This window comes from Camellia sinensis, chromosome 4 (assembly GCF_055761805.1).
Source record: "Camellia sinensis isolate YWXY chromosome 4, ASM5576180v1, whole genome shotgun sequence".
NCBI classification, from domain to species: Eukaryota; Viridiplantae; Streptophyta; class Magnoliopsida; order Ericales; family Theaceae; genus Camellia; species Camellia sinensis.
This window is the reverse complement of record NC_138964.1, coordinates 145,756,812-145,775,855: the sequence shown is the minus strand read 5'-3', so window position 1 is coordinate 145,775,855 and position 19,044 is coordinate 145,756,812. Positions and strand designations below refer to the sequence as shown.

The 19,044-nt window shown below is 41.8% G+C and overlaps 1 protein-coding gene across 1 annotated transcript; it reads right to left on the bottom strand.

Annotated features, from left to right (window-relative positions):
* Positions 1–16,778: 16,778 nt before the first annotated feature.
* LOC114263374 (uncharacterized) lies at positions 16,779–17,912 on the bottom strand. Its single transcript, XM_028203889.1, has 2 exons — positions 17,904–17,912; positions 16,779–17,300 (listed from the first exon to the last, which is right to left on the bottom strand). Exons 1-2 carry the CDS (start codon positions 17,910–17,912, stop codon positions 16,779–16,781), a joined length of 531 nt encoding a protein of 176 aa, XP_028059690.1.
* Between the last annotated feature and the right edge of the window lie 1,132 nt (positions 17,913–19,044).

The window sequence follows — 19,044 nt, the reverse complement described above, 5'->3', positions numbered from 1 at the left end:
TGACACTCAAACGACTCAAAACAAGAATCGAGATAAACAAAACACACAGATACAACACTCAGCTGTGTTACAAAGGCAAGATACCTCTTGGTGCACGAGGAGCCAGTTTCTCCGAGTATTGTTTCCCACCCTTTCTTATTTGTGATTCTCACATCATTCGGCTCTCAGGCTCTGCTTTTTTCACAAAACCCTTTTCCTCACTTTTTCTCTCAGCGCACATCTCTCTATTCTTTAATCTCTCATTTTTTATCCCTCTCCTGGGTGGTTGATGGATAAACAAGAAGTTGCAGGCTCTTGCCCCTAGCATTCTGCTAGATTCTCTTTTTTCTGCGCACAGCTAGTGAATTCCTCTCATAGAGGAATTACGCTACAACTGGGTGTGTAGCAAATCTGCAGCTGACATCGGTTGACGATACTCTGCTGGGGAGTTTAGACGTGATCAGATCTGTCCAGATGAGGGAGTGTAATATCTTGATGCATTCCAATTCATGCTTTGTACATGGCCTGATACCTCATTGCTTGGAGGATGTGAGAGCTTTCTGCCCTTTTGTGGTCAGCTTCAGTGGTGCCCCTTTCTGGCAGGTAGAATGTCCTTTCTGGCAGATAGAGTGCCCTTTCTAGCAAGTGTGTTGACAATGGGGAAAAGACAGAACACCTGACTCAACTGTGCCCCTAGTTCATCATTTTGACCATTTTTGTTTTTGGCTTTCTGTTAAAACAATTTTGACCAAAATGAGAGTTAGATTAACATGCTTGTTCAATTTTCTGATTTAAAATCATGCAAGTCAGGCTATGAGCACTGAAAATTTTCCTTTTTTGGGTCCAAGAAATGGTCCAGTTTTAGAAGAATGGAATAATTTTTGAGAGAATTAGTCAACCTCATTAAAAAATTCTCAAAAACTATTTTTGCAAATGATCACTGCTCAATGAGCACAGAACCTACTCTTGAGATGCACAACTTCATATCCGAAGAAAAATTGCCGTTTGCTTGAAGAGAGCTGCATGGCAACGGAAAGTTGCCCCTTATTTGAACGGCACCGCAACGCATTGAATGGCAACGGAAAGTTGCCCCTTGTTTGAATGGCACCGCAGCGCATTGTAGTCAGTCCTCAGAGTGATGAACACAACCAAATTCTCGGATACAGAGAAGGTGAAGATGATCAAAACCATTACATGGGCACAATCAATTTGAAGTGTTTTATGGCTAGACTTCAGGATGAAGTTGTCTACGTATCCCAAAGATGGGAATCAAGCCTTACGTAGTTCGGGTTAAGGTACACTTGTGTATTAACCTCTCCTTTTGCGCTCTAACTTTTGCCAAGGCCGCCCTTCCGGGTTTTCAACCTTGCGAGCTATGTTCTTCTTTTCTTTTCAATTCTTTTTTTCTTTTTTCTTTTTTCATCTTTTCCTTTCATTTTCTTCATTTTTTCATCTTTTCTTTTTCTTTTTTTTTTTTGCATTTTTCTTTTTTTTGTTCTTTTTTTTCTTGCTCTAACTTTTGCCTGGGTCGCCCTTCCGGGTTTTCGGCCTAGCGAGTCTCTCAAGGGTAAAAGTGTAGCTTTGTTCATGTCAAATGGTTTTGAGATCCTGAAGTCATCTGAATCCAGGAGAATGGCTGCCGTTCGATGACGATGCAGGAGTCCATCCAATGGGGGCTGAATTTGCCCTTAGTGTTGTGGATAAGAACTTAGTTGTCCTTCAACAGTATTTCCTTCTTTTCTCCCTTCTGGGATTTGGCATTCTTGCCGATCTTCATTGATTTGCGGAATGATCCATTTTCGGCTCTTCGAGCACATTTGACATTTTTCTGCCCCTAGGTCGAGGGCTGCTCCTGATCTAGCTTTGCAAGCTTCTTGATCTGACTTTGTCGCCGCTACTTCACGGGCTGCTTTTGATCCGGCCACACATGCCTTACATTGTAGTTGACCGTTGAACATTCTGAATCCAAGTTCAAGTTTTGAAATCAAGAGGGGTGGAGTCTCGAGGCTGAGAGCGATCCTAGGCTGCACAATCTAAAGAGAGATTCCACACAGGTCTTCGCAAGACCGCGCAAAACATTTTTTTTGAAATCTTTTAAGAAAACGACCAGTCGCTCGCGCTGAAGACAGTGTAGAACCAATCTGGATCAAGCCTGGATCCTTCCTAGTACTCATACTAACAAGCACGATTTCATTCATTAAGGGCTTAGCATGCCTCTCTTTCTCTCAATTGATCAAATTTTTGCAAAACCTGAGGAATTCTTTCCTCTTCGTTTTCACCGCAGTGTTCAAAAAAAGTTTTGAAAAACTTAGGTCAATGCAATAATTTCAAGGCACAAGAGAGCAGGTGGAATGCACTGCCGTTTCATTCAAATCCCGGCACAACTAGCACACGGCAGAAGCAAACACAAGAGTGCGAAAATCACTGCTGTTCATTCAAATCTGTTGGCATTACTGGCTCCAAGGCAAAAACAGACTCAAAAGAAAACGAAATGACAAACACAAAACAAGCAAGTGATGTCCGAGGTAACACCCCCGAAATCACCCGACTCTAACAAAACAAGACTGACTTGATACAACAAGACAGACCCGACTGACTCTATACAACACAACAAGACTGACCCAATACCCAAGTCAGAAAGTACAAAAACTAGTGTTTGCATACTGCTCAAAACAGTGCGTGCCATTCCCACGTCTGGAGTAAATCAAGTGCCATCCGCAGCTGGTTCATCCCCCGATCACATGGTCACATTATCCCCCAAATTCACCGATCCAGTGCCGATAGACTTTGCAGGGCTTGGCGCGGTAATGACCCCGTTGTTAATCAAATCTTGCACTTCGTGGCGAAGGGGAAAGTAGTTGTCGGTAGTATGGCCAGTATGCTGATGGTACGCGCAGTACTGGGTAGCATCATACGTAGCCGGAAGAGGGTTCGGGAGAGGCCGAAGCTCAAGGGGTTTGAGATGGCCTTGTTCAACAAGGATTTGGAGAGCTTTGGACAAAGGCATATAGAGGGCATGGAAGACCCTTTGTCCTCGGGGTAGATACTTCGAGGTTTGTGGATTTTTGCTGGGTGTACCAGTAAAGGAATTGGCAGGCGCTGACTGGGTTTGTTGATTTCTTCCGAGCACGGGATTAGAGCTGAAAGGAACATTCTTAGTACAATGGCCCTTCTCCCGGCTTGCCCCTTGATTCAAACTGCCCCCAACTTGAGTGGCGAAAATGTCGTCCACAGTTTTTGCAACAACTGCAAGCACTTGCCCTTTGTTCAGTCCTTCGGCTTTCAAAGCCTCAACAGCCAACAGAAGATGTTCATGGGGATCCATGTCCGCCTCTATCTTGTTCTTTTCACTCGCCTCCACTTTGCCAAGGGATTGGCATTCCTCAAATGCAGCCCGTTCCAAGACTGGGGAGCCTTTTGACATGAACTCCCTGGTATGTGATGTGGTTGATGACGGAGCCAATGTCCTGGAGGCCAGATCTGTCACAGTTCTCTGAAGATCTTTGATCATTCTCTTCAAGTCAGAAGTAGTGGGTTCATGGGTTTGGGATGATTGGGGTTCAGATGCACCCATCATGCATAAGTCCATGCTTTCCGGGATAAACACCTCAGGCTTGGGTAGATGGGTCGGGGTGATGTATACGCTGGGGTCGTAGATGGACGGCAGTATATGGATGAGGTTGAGATGTAGAGGTGACGGGTTAGTACTAACCTGAGGTCCTTTTGGTGGAGCTAGGGTCTCTTCGTCAATAAGATCCTGAATCTTATAAGGGAGGCGGATGCAACGGTTCGTATCATGACCGTGCTGTTGATGATAGACACAGTATTTAGCTGGGTCATATCTTGGTGGAAGAGGGTTTGGAAGGGGTTGGGGTTCTAGAAGTTCTAGATGCCCTTCTTCTCGCAGCTTTTCCAAAGCTTGAGAGAGACTCATGTAAAGAGGATGGAATTTTCAGGCTTGGAGCCGAGTTGAAGGGGTTGGTTTTTGGCCATTGAGGGAAGTGGTGATGGTGTCTACTTCTGAGCATTTCGCAGCTGTGCTACCATCATTAGTAGCATTGGAACTGCGAGCAACATTCCTCTTCAAAGGCTCATTATTTTCTGCAAATATCCCTTGTCGGATGGCATCCTCGATTTGAATCCCCATTCCATGAAGGTCTGGAAAGGTAAACAGCGGTAGTACGATCATTTTCTGTAATAACATGCCATGTAAATTCCGAACAATCATCCTGATCTGATCTTTGTCGGAAGGCCTTGTAGTCATCATTGAGGCCTTTGCTCTTCATCTGGTCACGAATTCCGAGAAACCCTCCTTTGGTTCTTGGCGGGTGACTTTGAGATCACGAGTTGTGACCTCGATCTGTGTGTGTAGGAGTATTGAGCAATAAAGGCCTCGGCTAGCTCTTCCCAGTTCCATTTCACAGAGTCCTCCAATTTCGCATACCAGATTGCGGCCATCCCAGACATGGTTCGGCCAAAGAAAGACAACTTCTGGGCTGTGGTCAGACCCATTGGCCTCAGGATATCAGAAAATAGGTGGAGGTGTGCCATTGGGTCTCTAGAGCCGTCGAAGCGGTCGATATGCGGCATTTTGAATCGGTCCGGCAGAGTCACGGCCGAATCGGTATACCCATCCTCAATGTCCGGAATGGACTTTACACCCTGAAATTTCTTGAATAACTTTTCAAGCTTACTTACTTTTAGTGCCGTGGGGTCCACCTCGAACTCAAAGGGAGAATCCAGTGGGTTGATCTGTGCCTTGGTGTCACGACCTAAACCCGGCCCTATGAGTTTAGCACCGTAACCAGCCAGTAATCTGAGATTACCGAAGGCCTGCAGAACAGTAATACAGAAAAACAGAGTACAGGGCCTGGCGGAAGCCAATACAGTAATTAAACAATGTCTAATGAGCTGTGACAGTCTGTATGCCAAAAAGATTTTTCATGCAATCATACATAAACAGTACAGAACAGTATGCACAATATGTAAATTCAAACTAGGGACTCTACCCTAGATAGCGGTACAGTGAACAGTCAGTCTATACAAAACAGTGAAACAGTACAGAAGGGGGGGGATTCTTAAAACACCCCTAAGCCTTAGCAGATAGGCTCGGAACCTCGCAGTGAGGCACAAAGGCTGGCTTGACAAAACTGGAGTCTAACCCACGCTCCTAGCTCCGATCTGGTGGCTGAGCACCTACATATATATATAAACAGTGAGCTAAAGCCCAGTGAATAACATAATGCGTAAAGGGGTTTAGAATGAATGTCCTTACAGTAATGAAAACAGTTCAATTCAATCAGTATTTCAGTTGTTCAGTACAGTAAACAGTCGTATGTGGTACATCCATTAGCATAACAGTAACAGTAGGTCTTAAAAGACCGAACAGTAATGATGGCCATCAATCAGTGAACAGTAGTGGCTCCACGAGGGAACCGACAGAGATCTCTGTAACAGTAACAGTGACAGTAAACGGTAGTGCTAAGGATGCCACAGTACAGTTCAGAAATAAAGGACATACATTCATTCAGTAAACAATATCAGTTCAGTAAACAGAAAATAATCATTTGTGAACATATCTTTACACAATCGTTACTCACAGAGTTCGGGCTACAGTATGCTAGAGCGTGTCTCCCCAGTCGCCAACCCTACACAGTTAACAGGTTGAACACACTAAGCTACACAGTTGGGAAATCTCATAACTTAATCCCTAATTTGCCTTGGTGTGTTCTACATCGATATCCTCATCAAGATGTCTTAAACTAGGCCTAAGAATGCCTAGGATGGGATGAGGATGCAAAAATACACTTAGAAAACATTTTGCAAACTTTTCTGAAAATAGGAGCCTCGCTCGAGCGAGACTTTCTTCGCTCGAGTGGGCTTCCAAAATCAAATGCTTCGCTCGAGCGAGTAATCCTTCGCTCGAGCGGTCTGCCGAAACAGTAAAAATACTGGATGCTGTGATTTTACGCGCGATGGTCGCTCGATGGTCGCTCGAGCGGATCCCTCGACAAAGGTGCTCGCTCGAGCGGGGAATCCTTCACTCGAGCGAGGAAGCCAAATCTGGAATTTCCAGATCTGCCTCCCAAGCTCAAACCAAGCATTCTACCACTCCAAACTCGACCTCTTGGGCCCAAATTCTGGAAAACATAACTAAATTCAATGTATAACAAGTTCCAAAGCTCAATTTATGAATTCAAGCCCCAAAGGTGAGTCAATTAAAGCCACATTCAAACCCATTTTCAAAATTATGAAGAACATGCAAACATGCATGGATTTAAACCAAATCAAAGCTTCAAAGCTTGTTCAAATGAGCTCATTTCTTTTCAAAACCAGATGAAAACATGGTCTATAACAACAATATGAGCATGCATGTACTAATGTCCATATAATCAACCTCAAAATGCAATAATACTAACATGCATGCATGAAATGAGTTCCAAATCAACAACAATGAACCAATTCTAGACTTGAATCACTAGAGGCTCAAGAATCTTACATGAATGAGCTTAAACACAACAAAGAGGGGTTGAATTCCTTACCTAGAGCTTTAGTTACAAGGTGAGGAAGCTAAATTTGCAACCTATGTTCCAATTCCTTCAATTTCCAAGCAAAACCAAGCCAAAAGAGGTGAAATCTAACTCTCTCCCTTAACTCTCTCCCTCTAGTCGACAAAAGCAAGAAATGAGCTGAGCAAAATGTTTGATTCAAGCATACCAAGGCTCTAACATGTTATAATAAGGGCCCACTAACAATGGCAAAAGTGTAATTACGTCAAACTCTTTAATTAGCTTATTTTAATCTAATTTAATCGTACTTAATCAGTTTTCAGATAATTGTACTATAAAATCACATAAATTATGAGGGTCATGGAACATCAATCGGTTTCTAATTCGGCCGCCGACAAGGCCTTCAATTAGCAGTTTAAACATATAAGCATGAACAGATATTCATACAATCAAACAGATAGAATGCAATTTAACTAACATATACTCAATCAATTTAGTTCCAGTTTTCAGTCAGTCGTTCCAGTACTTTAATCAGTTCATTTATCAGTCAGTTATCAGTTCCGTTTAACAGTAATTGGTGATTAACGGTAATCAATCAGTCATTAATCAGTAAACAGTATGAGGGTTGTTACACTTGGATAGCTGAGGTGGGATCGGGGGTGGAGCCGACCCTGTTGGAATGTCAGTATCTTCCTGGACATTTGTTGTCTCCTCGGCTGCTGGAACTCTTGGTGGGGGAGGGGCTTGGTGCGATGCAGATGCTCCGGTTTGCTGTTGTAGCCTGACAATTAACTTTGCCTGTTGGGTCACTACCTCTGCTTGAGGTGCAGCCACTTCTGCCTGGCGGGCAGCATCTTGTTGCATAGCCTGCATGGTTTCTTGGAGATGACGCATCATGTCCTCCATATTAACTGAAAACGGCAGATTTTACTGGATAGGTTTGTATTCCCTCTCTAAAGTGGAAGCAGATATCTCAGCCCCAATTGCGCACAGGTGAAGTGGATAATGATCGTTGAGCTGAACACTGTTGAACTGGTGATCTGTGCCTGACTGGCCTTTTTACCCTGTCTCTGGCAAAAGAACACTGATTTGCCCTTGAACTGAATCTCTGACCTGACAAAGTCCATCAATACAAGTCCGGTGTACCCGGGGGATATTGGAACCTTCTGAAGCTATAATTCCAGGACTACCTAGCAAAAGAGAAAACAAGCAGCATCTCAGCCCATTTTTGCCAAAACAGATATGAGCGTAGTTGAATGACCGTGCTCTCTACCAAATTCTGCCCAAAAGTCCGCCTGTAAACTGATACCCTCAGGTAAAACTGATTCCCAGATACTGATGCCCGCAGGCCTAATACCTAGACTTGAAAACTGTTATATGCATTCCTGTAGGGACACACCTTAAAAGCACATAGCAAACAAGTGAGAGCCAAAACACCCCTATGTTGGGGTAGGGTTTCCCTGTCCTATTTAGTCAGGAGCTAGGGTTTCACTACGCACGCAGCGGTTTCAAACAACCTGTCATCGGGTAAGTAACCTGTCCTAATTTGGAATGGTCACTATGGATTCCGATATGCACTAGGTCGAATGGTTAAAAAGGGTGCCCCAATAAAATCGGGGTTTGTGTTCCCATACTGGCAGAGCCCGTAACCGGTCAGCCTTATGGCATGCTTCGCAAAGCGAGCCTCCGGCAAACCGTTCAGGAATAGCATACGGCAAACACAGTGTCCTAGGCGCACTAATGCAAATGCAATGCAAAGAAACACATAAGTGTAATCAAAACAAGATATCATGAGTTCAAGTCAAGTTCTCTAATTCCCCAGCGGAGTCGCCAGAAACTGTAGACGTCCTCGAACGTCCCGGGAGGAAATCCCCCATGTTTTGTTCATTTGGGGTCACTACAGTTCGAGACTCAATGTCACGGTCCTGTATCTAATCTCGTAGAGTGCAATGCAAGACCGATGAAATCATCAAAGAGTCCAAATCCGGCAAATCGTTTTTTAAAATAGATTTTTTGAAAGAAGTGCCAAACATGGACTACTTTGTCAGATACAGAGTCGCCACCTAAATATTTTATTTTTGGGAAATTTAGGAAACCCTGACTCATTGCCTAAGGCCACGTGTCCGTCATCACCAAAGTTGTCTCGGTTCGGGAACTTGGGTACGATTGGGGAAGGTCACTTCGTGAGCACCCCCGCTCGCTCGATCAAAGATTGGCTTCTACTAACCATGATATCTAGTTTTGAAAACATTATGCGTTCTTATTCCGGTTATTAGCCTAGATTTACTATGTGATGCGCACAGCATACAAGTATAGACTGGATCGCCTGAATTGGAACAAAACATTTCATGTTTGTTTATTTTGAAAATGGTTTGATGGTGCTACCCGCAAGTAGGCTAAGACGTGGATTTGCCACTCTCGGGTGGGCTTAGTAAACATGATTTTGCCACTATCTAGTGGGCTTAAAACTCACAATTAATGAATTGTTCCAATTCAAATAACCCAACCTTCACCCACAGGCACTTAGGCAGTTATATTATATAAGCACTTAGCCTCATGGTAAGCATGCTATCATGGTAGTCACTCATACACATGCAAGGATGCTAAAGCAAAAACACTTACCAAGTACTCCAAGCCAAAACAGAAGTTAATTAGAAATCCATGCATGGTCCTAACTATACAGAAATGTCTAATGCAACACATGCAAAATGCAACTAAGATAGGCTCGGCTATTCTAAAGATGGCATGTGAAATGCTACAACCAACAAGTATTCAACTTGGAATTGAAATACAAATGCAGTTAGTATGATGCGCCGAGCCCGGTGCATGTAAGATAGATGAATGAATGCAAATATGCTATCATACTGTACGCTAATTGAAACATGCCCTAATCTAACCATCATAAGCTGGTAAATAAAATGGAGAAAGACGTGGGGTTGGAAGACATACATCACACTCACGCACACTTATTACAACATTGCCCTCGCTCGGAGGGTCCGAAAGAATAATACAGTCCGAATAAATAGTACAGTCCGAAATGAATAATTAAATATTACAAAACCCTAATTAATTAACAAATTAATCTAGGAAAGCGAGTAAATTAGCATGCAAGCCTATGGACTGCCTCAGCTCTGTTCCGAATGATGAGAGATGCATGCTTGAGTTGCCTGACGCGAAAATCCATTGCGATGCTCTGATTCGCCTCTGTTTGCAATTGTTTTCGGAATATTGCGCAACGCTCCAGAAGGCCGCTGATTTTTGATTTACTGCAACAGAGAGAACAAAGGGGCATGGCAAAGTATTTTACATATGTATGCATGACTACTCTTCAGGGAGTCTAGTCCTCGATCCTTGTGCCACCAATCACGTATATCAATGCATGATGGCCGAGGAGCCGAATTGCACGACTCAATATCAGATGAATGCACATGAAAACACAACAAGACCTAAACTCCATCATGGGTAATCCGGAGTGTCGGCGACAGGGAATTGAGACACGTTCCGTCACTCGGAGTATGAAACGTCCCTCGCTTCCCGTGCTCGGGCTAACTCCTATCCCAAACACAATGCGAATGAGATGGCATACACAATGCTCGATGTAACATGGCATACACAATGCTCTAACATACAACCTGGCATACGCAATGCTATGAATTGAAAAGGCATACACAATGCATAATGGACTTACACCAACATGAGTGGACCTCAACCACACTCACATCAGTAGCCATTAGATGAAAATGAGACAACCGAAATGCATGCACACATGCACGCATACCGAGGACCGAACTTAAGGCATCAAATGCCACTCTACCAAAGCATGGCAAGGGATGAAAGATGGCCTATGAACATGTAATTTCTAGCGCTGAAACATGATGCTAAATGGTCCCGAAACATGGAAATATGGCACCCGATGCATGGATTAAGCCCCGAAACTCAAAACTAGGCACATGTATTGAACCACAAGTATACAAAGAAAGGATTATTTGATCATGAAGTCAAAAGACAGAGCCAAGGCAGTCCCAAAACATGCACATTTCTAGTTTAGAGCATGGCCAAAAGATGCTAACATGATGGACTAAAATAGCATGCAACATTGGCTAGCAAGCATGGTTTACATGGCATGTATATGAAGCAAATGAGAACTCATCAAACCAGCCAAAAACAGTGAATAAAACATGCCAAAATATGCCCAAATAATCACTGAAATGCAGCCAATGCATGCAAAAATGAGGGGCTTCTTTGGAAGGCCATTCAAGGGGTTGTTAAGCATATAATAGATAGACACTTAGCATGACCAAACCAACTCTGGAAATGAGTTATAACAGCCCTAAAGCTCACCAAATAGGCCCTGAAATCAGTCAAGGAAGCATGCAAAGAAAGGCCCCCTCAAAAGGCCTTGAATGGAATTGTTCTACACATGCATTGTAGGTATAAAATATGATCAAAAGGGCCCTAGACAGACCTAAGGAAGACCCTAAAACTCATCGAATGAGACCTGAAACAAGACTTCGATGCATGAAAAATGGGGTCCCTTTGGAAGGCCCAAAAGACCCCCAAACAAGACAAGGAGAGAGGGTGTCACGCCCTTCTAATTTTGGCCCATAAAAATGCATCAAAGCCACTGAAAATCCACTGGATTTCAGTGGCTAAGAGGCCAAACCATGGCCAATGCAAGTGCTCTAATGCATAGCCTTAATCATGAAAATATGAAGCATGCATAGGGGGAAGATGACCCCAAAAAGAAATGGGACCTTAACAAAACTTGAAGAGGATATCAAAAACACACTTTTTCCAGTTTATATAAAATCTCGAAAATGCTCACAAGTAAGGCTAAAATAGGATGCAAAAATAGCCCTAAAAGAGAGATAGAGGATAAGGGGAAGTAAATGACCTCAAACAGCAAAGTGCCCTTAAACAAAGTTGAAGAGAGGATCAAAATAAGACACTTTACAGTTTGGCTCGAAGCCCAAAAATGCTTTCAAATAAGGCTAACCAATCATGCAAAAAAATGCAAGTTTAAGGGAAATGGACACTTACCCTTGAAGAGCTGACCTCCAGCAGCTTTTGGACCAAGTTGGTGAGTTTTCAATCTCTGCAAATGACTTCCAAGGTGCTGGAATGGATAATGGGGGTGTGGTGCTAAGGGTTGTAGTGCAAATGGACCAAGAAAGTGAGGGTTTTGGAGCTTTGAGTGGTGACAATGGAGGAGGGAGGTAATTTGCCTTAAGCAAAAATGTCTAACCATTAGATATGAAGAGGAGGGCCTCTCTTATAGAGAAGAGAGGTCAAAGCTTCTCTTGGAAGCTTCAAAGATCCTCCATACACGTGTATAGAGGATGCACCAAAAGCCCCCCAGCTGGCACAGCTGTAAAGTATTCAGAGAGGGCAAAAAGCAAGAAGCAGGCCGGCCAGTTCAAGTGGTCGGCCGGCCACTCCCCCTGGTCGGCCGACCAAGGGTCAAAAGGATCAAGCCCCAAAGCTGGTCTTCCATGAAGCCCTTGAAGTTAGCTTTCCAATGCCGCAAACCTTGCATTAAAATTCCTCCTGTGCAAAAAGTTATGCCAGTTTTGGTGAAGCCGTGCAGATTCGATCCAAATGGACTTCAACCAACCATATCTCCCCCCTCCCCGGACTTGTCCTTAGGAGATTCTTGAGTGAAAAATGAATCCCCAGAAGTAATCTTTCCAATGGTGGTGGCCTCATATCTTAATTCCTCCTGTGCAAAGAGTTATGCCCGTTTCGGTGAAGCCGCGCAGATGTTTTCTCTCCTTCCCGGATTCATGCTGAACCACTTTTGACCAAAAAATCTGGTCGGCCATCTGACTTTCTGGTTTTCCATATGGCCACATTAAAGCCCCAAAAGTTAGCTTTCCAATGGCGCCAACCTCGCATTAAAATTCCTCATGTGCAAAGAGTTATGCCCGTTTCGGTGAAGCCGCGCAGATTTGGTCCTATCCGGATTCATGCCGAACTTCTCCCAAACTAGTTTTATTCTCTCCTTTCCTCTTTTCTTCAACTCCAAACCCCTAAACAATTGAAAGATTTTTCAAAGATTTCATCTCTCATTCATTCGTTTCTACTTTGTCCTTGTTCGGTTTACCGAAAAGCGCAACATTTGACAAAATGCGAGCCTCGAAACATCGTAGGAACTTCGTTTCTAAAAATATTTTGAAAGAGAGGGTTTTAAGGTCTAAAAATCATCCAAAATAGCTTTGGTCCAAAATGGGGTGTAAGGTTGGAATTTGTCTCTCTCTCCTCTTGCCAAAGAAATTAAACCTTTACCCTGCACACCTTTCTCCACCATGTAAACCATCAGTCGCGTCCAAGTCTTAGGGGCGGTCAAAAATGGGGTGTCTACAGATGGTAGCTCGAAAGCTTAGGCAAGCATGCATACAAATTAGCCCATGATCAAGATATAAGGCACAACTCTCCAAAAGCATTGAAAGAGTGAAACATGTGAGAGTATATCTATACTACATGCATGAAATCATGTGAGAGATGAGGCCAAAGCATGAAAACAACTCAAGTAAAACATGCTAGGGACTTTGAAACTCAAAGCTAGTGAGCAAGATTGCACTATGGCTATACAAAGCAAGGCATGCATGACCAAAACTACTTAAAACAGAGTTTAAGCATGGAAAAACATGAGTAAAAGCTTGTTGGAGCAGAGCCAAAATATGCTAAAATGATAGGCCAAAACATCAAGTGAGCTAGGTTAGCATACAAGATTGCACTACAAGTGCCAAAAGCAAGCAACCAATGACCAAACCAACCAAAAACAGAGTTATGGTAGGTCTAAAAAGCCACAAAAATATGCTTGAACTAAGCCATAAAATGATAGAAACACATGCTCATTTGGTAGGCCATCTACGTATGCAAACAAGACAAGAGGAGAGGGGACCATCCCCTCCCATTTGAGGCCTCAAAACAAGTTTTCTACCACTAAAATTCCTCTGAAATTCAGTGGTTAAAAGGCCAAAACAAGATGGTTTCAAAAGCTTTAAAGGAAGGCAAGAAGCTTAGCAAATAAGCCACCAAAGAGGGTGAAACACCCTTAACTCCAAAAACACTTTAAACTACCATTTCTAAGCCTTAAAAACAAAGGTTTTTTTAGTTGACAACTAGGCCAAAATCAGCATGAAAAGGTGGCCAAGATTGTGTACAAAAATAAGCTTAAAAAATGGAGAAGCTCACCCTTGAAGCACAGCAGCAAACAGCCAACAAACAGCCACTTTTCTTGAACCAAAACCACCTTTAGAAGCCCAAAACAAGTTCTAAGGGACCTCAGCCCAATGGTGATCAAGTCTTCTTAAGGGTTGACAGGTTGAAGAGGGTTGTATGCAAGCCTTCAAGCACAAAATCTTTAGAGAGAGTGAAAGCTAGAGAGAGGATTTAGAGAGAGAGGCTCTCAAACCTTTTGCCAAATTGTTCTCCAATGCTCTCACCCCTCAATATCATAGAGAAGGCTCTCATATATAGCAAAATATCAAGCTTTGGTCGAAATATCTCCAAAAGGGACAGCTGTGCCAGCTGGAAGCAAAATATCTGCAGAAAACTACACTGTTCCATCTGTGGCCGGCACTGTACCACTGTTGGCCGGCACTTGACCATTGTTGGCCAGAGGCACACTCCCTTGGACAGAAGGGGGCCAGAATTGGCCATTCATGGCCGGCACATGGCCCAAAAATTCCATTCATTGTCATAAATTTCCACCTCTAGTTGGACAGAAAAATCTGCTTTTTGGGCCTGAATTGAACCGGACATATCTCCTTCATCTGGACTCCTTTTCGGGTCATTCTTGTGCCTAAATTGTAGACCTGGAAGTCTTATTTCCAATGGTGAAGCCTCACTTCAAAATTCCAAGTGTGCAAAAAGTTATTCTCATTTGAGTGAAGACTACTCAGTTTTGATCCTGCTGGGATTCATGCCCAATTGCTTCTTCAACTTGTTTTCTTCTCTCCTCTCCTCCTTTTTTCAACCCCAAACCCCTAAACAAGGTGTTTTGAAAGATTTTTCACAAGATTTCATCTCTCCTTCATTCATTTCCACTTTGTCCTTGTTCGGTTTACTGAAAAGCGCGACATTTAACAAAATGCGAGCGTCGGAACATCGCAGAAGAATTTTCAAAAATATTTTGAAAGAGAGGATTTCAGGGTCTCAAAATCTTTTGATCAAGATAGTTTTGGTCCAAAAAGGGGTGTGAGGTTGGGATTTGACTCTCTCATTGCCGAAGAAATTGAACATTTGCATTGCACAACTTTCATCACCAAATAAACTATCAGTAGCGCCCAAGTCTTAACGGCGGTCAAAAATGGGGTGTCTACACCCTGTCAATGGGCTAGGCAAATAGGCCTCTATCAAACTGTTCCCTGCCCATACTTTCATCCCATTATTCATGAGCAAGTTGGAGCTAGAATTCAATTCAAACATCAAATAGTTGTGGAGGCCCTTCTAGCCCACAATCAAGAACTATTTGATCAATTCAGCTTCAACCACTGCAAAGTCACACCCTTTCTCTCTACAAGATTCAGAGACTGGTGGCTTCTTATGAATGCAGTAATCTTTAATAAAGAAACTCAAATATGCCTCTGGAATGTACATCCTGACAACAAAAAAGGAGTGACCATCAGCATTGGTAAACAACTATCTCCTTCTTACTTTATATTTCTTGTTAAAATTTCTTTTTTGGGTGTAAAACAGTATATATCTCTTCTACATATATACAGCTAAGTCCTCAGTCAAAGCCATTCCTTTGGCTATAGAAATGCCTACTTCCACAATCCAGAAAAGAAAGCATAGGGGTAATCCCTTAAACACCACAAATGCTGAAGGTTTCACACCTTACAACCTAGGTGTGGAGACTGAACAAAGGGTTCAGACTAGAGAAGAAGAACTTCAAAAATTCTTTGCATCTCAATCACAACCAGAAGGTGGTATTTCTCAACCAACATCGGAAGGTGATGCAACACGTGAGAGGAGATCTAAAAGAAGACAAGAGAAACCAGTTCCTCTACCATCTCCGGCTGCACCAGCTTCTTCCTCTTCCAGTGGTGTAGCACTTGTAAGCAGACCTAAAAGAAAGCAAGAACAACCGGTTCCTTCACAAGCTCCTACTGCACCAGCTTCTTCTTCTTCCAGTAGTTCATCTTTTCGTTCCATAATAGTATGAATCTTACTCATTCTGCCAATTTTGTTATCATTTTAATCATAATGACATTCTATTTTGCTTGTCTAACGTTTTCCTCTTTCTCTTTTATTCAAGATTTACTTTTGGAAATTTCTGCTGTTCAAGAAAGGGTTGCTAATTTAACTGTTGAAGAAAAATTGAAGCAACTATCCAATGAAGAGCGAGAACTTGTTGAACAATTTTTTAATTTACTTGGTCAACCATTGAATGTCTTGGCTCTCTCTCAAACTACAATTTTGACTGACTGTTTGGTAGCCATTGCATCACTGATGCCTCAGCTTTTTGATCCAGACCAAGTACAAATCTTTTAAACCTTCATTTCAGAGCTTCCTCAGCATTTAATGGCTATCAATCAATTTCAGATTGAGCCAAAAACTGTTGAGAATCAAGCTGAGCAAGTGAGGGAAGCAGTGCATGCTTTAACTGAAGCATCTTCTAGATCACAATCCCTTGTTGCTCAATTTAACTCTCTTACAGCAGAAGAAGTTCAGCTAGAAACTCAACTGGCCTACGTGAGAACCCAGAAAGCTGCCATCGAATAAGAGCAAGTCAACATTTCTTAGCAAATTCCAAACCTTCTTGCTCAAGCAAAAAGTGGTTCACTAGCTTTCAAGCAAGCCCAAATCAAGCTTAGGCAAAATAAGCTAAAGCATCAGTCTGCTCTTCAAGCTTGGAGCAGACTCTTAATGTATTTCCAAAGGGATTAGGTCAAATGTAAAAAAATTTCATTATTTGTCCTTCTGTACTTTTGATACAAGTTTAATGAAAATACTTATTACATTTGTTTTTGGCTTTATTATTTCTGTCATATATCTTTGTTTTCATGTGTATGAACTAATGCATTCCCACATGGTTGGATAATACTTCTTTAAATACTTGTCATTAATTATCCTTCTGTGTGGCTCACCTTCTAAAGAAGCAAGATGATAGGCTCCTCCTCTAAGAACCTTATGTATTTTAAATGGTCCTTCCCAATTTGGAGACCATTTACCATATTTTGGGCTTTTAAATCCAACTGGTAAAATGGTTTTCCACTCTAATTCTCCTTCAGAAAATAATTTACTCTTAACTTTCTTGTTGTAACTTCTCTCAACTTTCTTTTACTGAGCTACCAAATGATTAAAAGCCACAATTCTTTTTCCTTCTAAATCTTGCAACTCAATCGATGGTGCCTCTGAATATTCATCCATAGGAATATCCAAATGCTTGGCCATTCGATTGGATCTCACTGTTACTTCCAAAGGTAATACAGCATCATGCCCATAAACCAACTCATATGGAGTTGTACCTGTACTATTCCTTTTGGAATTTCTATAAGCCCAAAGCACTTCTGACAAGAGATTATGCGAATCTCTAGGATTGTCTTCAATCATTTTCTTTAAAGTATTTTTGACAATCTTGTTTGTTGCCACGGCTTGTCTATTTGCCTGGGCATAATATGGTGAAGAGTTTAATATCTGAATGTCGTATTCTTTGGCAAACTCTTTAATCTCATCCCCATTGAACACTGTACCTTGATTGACAGTGATAGATTGGGGTAAACCAAACCTATGTATCAAATTCTTTTTCAAGAACTCAATAACTTGGACCTGTGTCACCACTTTTAAAGGTATTGCCTCTACCTATTTAGTAAAATAGTTAGTGGTTACCAATAAGTAAGAATGTGCTTTAGAAGATGCTGGGAAAATTTTTCCAATTAAATCCATTGCCCATCCTCTAAAAGGCCAAGGTTTAACCACTGAATGCAGGCTGGCAGCTAGTACCCTTTGAATATTGCCATGCTTCTGGCAACTCTGGCATCCTTTTGCATACATTATGCAATCTTTTCTAATGGATGGCCAAAAATAACCATACCTGTTAATCAGCCATCTCATTTTATCACCAGCTTGGTGGACTCCACAAATTCCTTCATATGCTTCAACCATAGCTTTCATTTGGTCTAATTTACCAATACAAAGCAGAGTCAAACCATTATGAGCCTTCCTGAACAAATCATGTCCCATGATAACATAGTTTAGGACTTGAAACCTCACTTGCCTACTGCTTTTTTCACTGGGATTCGATAGGTACTTTATTAAAGGGAATCTCCAATCTTCTTCTGTCACATCCAAAGTGAGAATATGTAAGAAATTCCTACACCTATTTTTAAGCACAGAAAAGTTTCTTTTCTAAATTCGAATCACCCTTTCCTGAGCTCTTTTAGGTATTTTTAGTCCAGAAGCTACCTGAGCCATCTCATTAGCCTCTTTATTCTCCAGTCTAAACTTATGTGTGAATGTGATATGGTCAAAGAAACTAGTTAGCCATTTGACCTCAGTTAAATACTCTTCTAGAGCACCACTGACACATTTGAACTCTCCCAAGACTTGTTTAATGACTAACTGGGAATCTCTAAAAACTTGGAGGCTTCTAATCCTGAATTCTATAGCCAATTCTAAACCAATTATCAATGTGGAGGCTTCTAATCCTGAATTCTATGGCCAATTCTAAACCAATTATCAATGCTTCATATTCAGCTTGATTACGAGACTGTACATGTTGTGCTTCCAACTGATATGCAAACTGATACATTTGCTTATTTGATACAATCAACACAATACCTGCTCTAACTCCTTCATTTGTTTTTGAACTATCAAACATTAATTTCCATGGTTCATTTTCCACCAAATTGACCTCATATAGGTCTAAATCGACAGAAGTGCCAGGGTGTTCCATTAAGAAGTCAGTCAAAGCTTGCCCTTTGACTGCTTTTTGTGGCACATATTTGAGGCAATACTCAATTAATGCTAATATCCATTTACCCTGTCTCCCCCTTAAAATTGGTTTAGACAACATATATTTAATAACATCTGTTTGTGCTATTACAAACACTTCTAATGACAGCAAATAATGCCTCAATTTAATGGCTGCAAAATAAAGTGACAAACACAATTTCTCAACAGAATTATATCTAGTTTCAGCATCATTTAACCTTTTACTTAGGTAGTAAATGGCTTGTTCATGACCCATATCATTTTCTCGAGCCAATAAATAGCCAATCGACAGGTCAGAGGCTGATATATACAATTTCAAAGGCTTTCCTGCTATTGGTGGCATAAGCACTGGAGGGTTTGTCAAGTATTTTTTAAGCAAGTCAAAAGCTTCTTGATGGCACACTTCTCATTTAAACTCATGGTCTGACTTAATTTTCACTAAATAAGAGAATGCTAAAGTTTTCTTAGCCAAATTAGCTATGAATCTCCTCAAAAAATTTACTTTTCCAAGAAAACTTTGCAACTCTTTCTTGTTGGCTGGAGGTCTTGCCCCCATAATGGCTTTGGATTTATTAGCATCCACTTCTATTCCTTTGTGATGTACTAAAAAGCC